General features: G+C 33.8%; 1 protein-coding gene across 1 annotated transcript; it reads left to right on the top strand.

Annotated features, from left to right (window-relative positions):
- The first annotated feature begins 5,235 nt into the window (after positions 1–5,235).
- Positions 5,236–5,955, top strand: LOC113770273 (2-methylene-furan-3-one reductase-like). Its single transcript, XM_027314692.1, has 3 exons — positions 5,236–5,280; positions 5,544–5,809; positions 5,890–5,955. Exons 2-3 carry the CDS (start codon positions 5,606–5,608, stop codon positions 5,953–5,955), a joined length of 270 nt encoding a protein of 89 aa, XP_027170493.1. The 5' UTR covers positions 5,236–5,280; positions 5,544–5,605.
- The last annotated feature ends 1,753 nt before the right edge of the window (positions 5,956–7,708 follow it).

Genomic DNA, 7,708 nt, shown 5'->3' with positions numbered 1-7,708 from the left:
TTATATTATTTAATGAGCATTAACAAGTTTAGAATTAAAATTATGGAACTTAATTGAAAAATAACACCAAACTTTAAGAAAATATTGATAAAGTATGAAATATTTGAGGTATATTAATAATTTTTAACAATCTAGGGGTCAAAACATAATATTGAAAAAGTTTGAGTTTTTTTTTTAAAATGCTGATTGAACCGAAAAATCCGGTTTTTTCCCGGTCAAACCCGGTTTTTGACCGGGTCTTTACTTACCCGATTTTTTAGCATAACTCGAACCGGACACTTGGCCGGTTCCCGGTTCGACCGGTCCGAGTTTTAAAACACAGTTTTTATGGCCATAAAGATGGCAAAGTCAAGCAGCTTCAAGTCTTCAACAGAACGTGGGAATTGTAGGCACTTATCATGCTTTTTAATTTCTTGAGCTAGATTTTCTCGTGAGATTCACCAGATTTTCTAGTAATTGGACATTAAATGAAAAGAGAAAAATTGCAGCTACTTTTCAGATGTTCACTAGTATAAATAGGGAGGTCATTTGCCATTCTTAGCATTCCATTCTCAGACGAGAATAACAAGAGCTCAAATAGAATTAGAGCTTAGAGAGTGTTTTGATATTTAGAGTGCAACTTTCTGTTAGTGTTTTGAGTAGATATCTCAAGTGAGGCTCTAATAAATTAGAGCAGATATTCTCAAGAGTGAGACTCACTTTAGTAATGTCTATTATATGTTTATTTTGTGAGTGTTGTTATTGTATACACTTTGAGTGTAATAAAATTGTTCGTGTGTCTCCCTTATTAGTGGATTTAATCAATTAATTTGGTATTAGAGCCTACCTCAACTCAACAATCTAGTATCAGAAAGGGTCTATCCTGGACTTGCTCTTCATAAAATTTTATTTTCCAGGTACACCTGTTGGACCGGTACGAGAGGAGATTCTCTAGAAGCACAGTGAAATATTGTGAAATATATTTGATATCACACAATTATTAAAGTGTAAGTCATAAAATTAATTATGGCGGAAGTTGCCATCTCGGTTGGAAATATTGATAAATTAAGTATCAATTCTAACAACTATGGTTCTTGGAGTACTCATATGAAGTTTACTTGTTGGGATGAAACTTGTGGATCATTGTTGGTGGAGATGATACAACACTGCCAACGGAGACAGAGCCACTTAAAAAGTGGAAAGTTAAAGTTGGCAAAGCCATATATGCTTTGACAATGGCTGTAGAAGATGATTTGCTACAGCGGATCAAAGACACCAAGACACCAAAGTAGGCATGGAACATACTCACAATACTTTTTGCAAAGACCAATGATGCAAAATTCCAAAAGCTCAAAATGTATTACTGTCAATTTCTCAGCAAAATATGACACTAGGTCAATATTTCTCTAAGGTGAAATCAATTTGTGATGAAATATCCAAATTGGATTCCCAAAATGCAATCACAAAGACCAGAATGCGGAGAATTATTGTCCACAGTTTAAGACCAGAATACAAGGGTCTTATTACCGCCAACCTTAAGTGAGTTGGAAAGTTTACTTGCCAATGAAAAAGGTTTAGACATCTCTCTGTCTAAAGTATCTATTAAAGAAGAAGAAAAAGCTCTCTTTATAGTTGGAGATGGGAGACCAATGAATAACCAGAATAACTCAAATGAAAAGTAGAGAAAGAAGGGATCCACTTAAAGAAGGCATCCACTTAAAGGTTCTCATAGGGAATCCTTGAAACATCCAAACTCCATGCAACCAGCAACGGAGGTAATCTTCTTTGCAATCAAACCGTATTAGGACATGACGATGGTCTAGCAGTCCAACAGAGAAAGTTCCTTTCAAACCGACAGCATGGAAATCCTTGCGCAGCAACTCCAGACTCGGTCTCCCTTTTGAGAATTTTCTCACCAACGCATATCTAAAAGGGCTAGCCAAGACATGAACATGTTCTTTGGAAAAGAAAACAATAGGTTTACCTTTGTATGTTGTAGCTTCCTGCACGATGGAAGGTTGATCCGAAATGAAGGAACGAGTGATTACTGGATTGGCAATTGGTACCGGCCATGGGTGCTGTTAAACAATGTCCGCAAAGGACCTTACAAAAGGTGGTGCTAGCCCTCCAACTATTGGCTGAAGGGCTGCTGTGGCAGCCATCAGAGCGACAACAAAACCTAGACGGCAACCCTAGGACGAAACCCTAGAAGCAAGAAACTCTCAGTTTGGTACTATAACATTAAAGTTCTGCAAAGGAGATTTAAGGTTCCATACCTCTAGGAGTTTTCTATTGTTATTTTCATTACTTTTATCTCATGTTTATAGTTTAGATTTAATTTTTTGCACTTGTGGTAGTTTAGATAATAAAAGAGTTCAAAAACTATCGGTAATTAACAATCTTCCCTATGGGTTCGACCCTTAATACCCTGTACTCAATCTCAACCTGTATACTTGTAGTAAATCACGTGTGGGGTATTAGGAATTCATAAATGTAAAATTTGACTGTGGAATGAGTTTAATTGTTATATGCGACTATGCGTACTCCGCGTTCATCTATAGAAAAAATGGAAATAATAAAAAAGGACCAGGGCAAAGAAACAATTCATTTCATTTAAATAATATTAAATCATTGATGTTCATTTCCTGAGATTTATCATTAATTCGAAAGACATTATCTTATGAAATGGACACTTTCTCATGAAAATAATATTTAGGGTCATCATTATCATAAAAAAGATATCTAATTTCACATGCATCGTTCCCATCATTTATAATAGGGTCAATTTGTAAATCATTAGACAAACTTGAGCAATTCCACATAGTAGAAGCATTAGAAGTAGTCGGGGTCCATTGCCAAACTTCCCTCTCTCAAGCCTTGACCTATGTCTTGTGACTATACTTCTTGAAACCTAAAAATGCCTTCAAACATTCAAAAGTAAGATTAGTCAGGAAGAATAGCTAATAAAACACAAACAAAATAAGACACTAAACACAAAACAAGGACTCGACAAGATACTATAATACGACAAATAAGACACTAGACACGACAAAAAAGAGTAAGTAAAAATGTCTAAACTATTAAAGTTGTTCTTAGCACTACTATTGAACCAAATCTTCCCCGACAACGGTACCAAAAACTTGACTTGGTTTAGGCTTTCAAGTTATATATTTCCAATTATCAATTAAATTAAGTCCAGTTACCTCAATTTAACGCAAGTATACGGGGTCAAATGAATAAAGTGATAATAAGATTCGATCCCACAAGGAAGATTATCAACTACCAGTAGTTTTCATCTTTATTATTTAGACTATCATAAGTAAAGCAAATAAATCTATACTACTTAACATGAAATAAAAATAGTAAAAAAATAACAAAGAGGTTCTAGGTTACGGATTTACTAACTAATCTTGCAAGTGAAATTACGGATTAAATGAGTCCATTTACCTTGGCTAATTATGGTGTAGTTTCCAAAGGTACATGATATATGCTTTTACAAGTATACCAGCCAAACCTATAACTATTTTGTACCTACGAATGTGATATGAGAGTAGTTATAGATTTATTAAATTCTATGAAATTACGTGGAACAAACCACTAAAGTCACAAAGGTGTAACTCTAAATTAGTGAGATAATTCCCTAGGCTTAGCGCTTCCATAAACTAGTATTGGATTGCAATGGTTATTAACGAAACAACACCTTTATATAATCACAATTAATGGATTCAAATTAATCACGATTGTAACAACAAAAGTGTTAAATAACTTGTTTAAGAAATCAGTTCAAATAACCATGAAAACTTCACCTAACAATCATAGTAGTTCATCCATTCCCTAGGTTTACAAAGTAGCAAGACATAAAGGAATTGCAAACAAGAACCAAACTTGTATATTTATTAAACATGAGAATCAATACAAGAAATAAGGTGATAGAAGAGATGTCATCTATGTCACTTGAGTTCCAAATTGTCCATCTTCATTTTCAATTTCATCTGTCTAGCTACATATAAGAATTGGATGAAACTAGCTATACTAAGAGCTACTACACTAATAAACTAGGAAATTATAGTAAAGACTACATCTTGTGTAGTTTTTCTAGACTCCAAAGTTATGCAAAAATGTGTCTTAAATGGCCGCCCATTTATAGAAGAATCAAGTTCCAATCAATCATGTTAAAGTTGGTGCAAGTTGTGTCTTGAAATCTCCAAAAGATATTTCTTGAAAACTCATTACAAGAAATTTGGTTATTAGTGACAACATTTTCTAGTGATGAAAATTAGTTGTCACAAAATGGGGCCCATTAGCCATAATATGAAAAGTTGTCACAATTGACTGAAAGGAGCAAAGGCACCAGTGATGATCTTAGATTGTCGTCACAGTTGGACTCCCACCAGAGTGCGCCAAACTACATCTACGGCGACTTTGTAAATGTTGTCAGTAATAATTCCCCCTTCTTCTTTGACAACTTGGCCGTTGTTGTCATTGATAATGATGGAAGTAGTTAGTGACAACTCGCTCTTGTCACTATCTGATTTAAAATTTTTATACACTATAGCAACTGTTATTTTGTATTTGCTCTCTAATGAATTTTTTAACTGTTAGGAACTCAAGTTTTGTCTTGCAAATCAATACTAGTGCAATAATGTAAAGTGAAATTAACCATTGAAACAAATGTCTCCTTAGTATAAAATAACTAAAAAAAAATGCTGGAGTATTGGGGGAAAATAATGGAAAGAAAGATAAATAAGTTGTTGTAATTTAGTTTCATAATTTGGAGAAAGTGATATCAATATTAATATCGAATCTGCTATTTGATGTCATTAAAAAAAATTAACTATTTGAAGTAGAACCAAGGTGCTTTTACCACTTGCAGTATTGCAAAAAGATTTTCTCACCCATTATGAATATTTTCACAAAAATATTTAAAAGTAGCAAGTAATAATGTATTAGTAAAATTATATTTCAACTAAAAAGTTGGAAACTAAAAAAGTTTGTTTGGAATTTTGCTACCAAACAAGTAAGGGGGGAAATCTAAGGAATTGAAATTTTATTCAAAGTCAATAAACAAAGAACAGGAGTGGAATCGGTATTAAACACTTTAGTGAAAAATAGCTAAGTGAAAAATAGCCATCGGTCAGGTTTACTCTTTCACTCTACAAGACACTACCAACACTTAGAACCAAATAGAACTTCTCATCCTTATCTATACTGAACATCTCCTTCTCATCTCATATTAATTGATCATGGTTGTGCAATGCTAAACGGAGGACCACGTTCACCACTAACTCTGTGCAACAAAAGGTATGTCCATTATCTTTTTCCTCCTTAATTTTCCCCCAAATCTTTTGCCCTAATTATTTTTTTGCCAAAAACTTCTGTCCAGTGTTTTTGGGTTTCATTTGATTTATGGATGGAGTCATCTCCTTCTTTTGGCATTTGCTTACTTGTGGTTTTTTACCCTCACTAATTTTTGGCCAACTTTTTCTTGTACAAGATAACAACTAATTTTTACCCTCACAAAATCTTTTGCCCTAATTGTTTTTTGCAAAATTTTTTTGGTGAAGGAATTCAAGGTGGGGGATGAAGTATTCGGAGACATTCATGAGCATGCTTTGTACCCAAAAGGATGTGTGGGTCACTGGCGGAGTACACTACAGTGGAGGAGAAGGTACTAGCTTTGAAGCCTAAGAATTTGAGTTTTGCCAAGGCAGCTAGCCTTCCTGTTGCCATTGAAATAGCGTACGGGGAACTTGAAAGTGCTGGGCCTTCAGCTGGTAAATCACTTCTTGTTCTGGGTGGTGCTGGTGAAGTTGGATCTTTTATCATTCAGGTAAAAATTTTGGCCTTTCTTTTTTCTTCATTCAGCTTTATCAGTTTCCTTAAATAATTTTGGGTTTCTTCATTGTCTAGGTCTATGCAGCTGCTACAGTCTTTCTTGTACCTATTTTGGAGAGGAAGGGAAATTTCCTGAGGTGAACATCAATTTCATTATTTTTGGGTTATTTTCTTGCGTTGCTTAGGTAATTTCTTTTAACCACGTAATGCATCAAAATTCATAAAAACACAATGATTTTACAGAAATTTAAGGAAAGTTTCATGGTTTTAAGTATCTTTTACCTTGTTTCGCTTCCAATCTATATGTATGGTAAATCATCCTTGTCGGAAGTCATAAAAGATTTCCTGTTTTGCGTTAAAATATTTGGCTATGGGTTCAACATCAATTTTAGTGCTTTTGCATAAGTATACTATAGGTTGTAAACATTTTTTGAGCTCTATTTTTAATGTCGAGTTAATATCGAAGGCAGTGTAATGGAGGTAGGTTTTGCATGTTTCGTTTAAAAAATTGTATGCTTTCATGTACTAAGTGATCCTCCCCTGCGTAGCAGGTTCATATAGATTCTGTAACAATTACTTATTAAGATTCATTGATCCTCTTATATAGGTCATGCAAATGCTGCACAACCTATGTGCTTCTTACCACTAGGGTTATTTTTTTTACCTGTTAATGTGCCAGATTATCACTCTATAGACATAAGCTTAGCTAAAAGGACATTACAGATGTAACTAATAAAGGCTTCAATGCAAAAAAAGGTCTCATAATTTCTTCATGTTATGTCTATTGATAATCAAACAATTACAGCTCTTTGATATACAAAAGATTGGTTTGATGTTGGGTTTTTTTTTTCAAAACATTGATATGTTTGGAAATGATTAGCATTGGCCTAACTTTCGATAATAAGAGAACCCCTTCTTCTTTTTTTTTACCAGTCATTGATATCTATTTTTGTTGTCTCTCTGCTATAAGTTTTTAGTATTCCATTTTGATGGATGAACTTTTCTCTAAACTATAAAGGATTGGAAATGATTTAGTTAGGTTGTCTTCAATTGAGTCAAAAAGTGCATTGGTTGGGAATGAGAGAAAAAATGAAGGGTTATTGTTTGCTACATCCTCCTCACATAGCAAGCTGTTAAAGGTTCGAACTGATACTGCTAAGCTTCTTTTCTTGCAAAACCTTTTCTTTACGCTAACAGTATTGATTGCAGTTGTACTTTATGTTTCAGATTGTAATGCAAAAATACATAAGGAGCTATCCAAATGAGTAAAAGCCTTTTTAGTGATAGCCTCTGGATGTATCTCTCTTTGAATCTGATCAATTCGTATATCAATAGATAGCCTTCTGTTTTGCCACCATTCATGTGTTGTGACGGGTTTTTTAATGTAAGTGCAAGTTAAATCCAAATTTATACATGTTGACTGCAAGTATACAGGCCAAAATCGTAATGTAGGATATGTATCGGATCGATCTCACGAGGAGCAACTTAAACAATTACTAGATCCTAATTTACTCTATTATTTAGACTCACAATATATTTGAGCAGAAAATTCAGAATTAAATCTGACTACAATCTTTTTACTATCTAAAATCCTTAGCTAGATAATTGCAATATCACAAAAGAAGAAAAATTCACCAAATACTTGAATCTAGGGATGTAGATTCCACTTATGACACAAATGATCCAAATAAATGAATTTAACACTTGTTACTACTCTTGTTTAACCAGGGATTCATTTTCAAAATTACCAAAACTTCATTCTCATGATAAAATTGGTCTAAAACAGCTTGGTTCTTCCTAATCTCTTGGTGAAAACTGAAATTGCTCTTGTTCATGCATGAAATGTAGATTTAATCCACTTGAATGTATTTCTATTTTCATGAATATACAACTC

Source organism: Coffea eugenioides, chromosome 5 (genome assembly GCF_003713205.1).
Source record: "Coffea eugenioides isolate CCC68of chromosome 5, Ceug_1.0, whole genome shotgun sequence".
NCBI classification, from domain to species: Eukaryota; Viridiplantae; Streptophyta; class Magnoliopsida; order Gentianales; family Rubiaceae; genus Coffea; species Coffea eugenioides.
The sequence above is the reverse complement of the archived record's forward strand: the minus strand, read 5'-3'. Positions and strand labels throughout refer to the sequence as shown.

What these genes read in the sequence shown, in the direction of transcription:
- LOC113770273 (XM_027314692.1), top strand. Translation starts at nt 5,606, where the DNA reads ATGTGTGGGTCACTGGCGGAGTACACTACAGTGGAGGAGAAGGTACTA. An exon ending in TTGGATCTTTTATCATTCAG is followed by an intron (nt 5,810 to 5,889) that starts GTAAAAATTTTG and finishes TTCATTGTCTAG; the next exon opens with GTCTATGCAGCTGCTACAGT.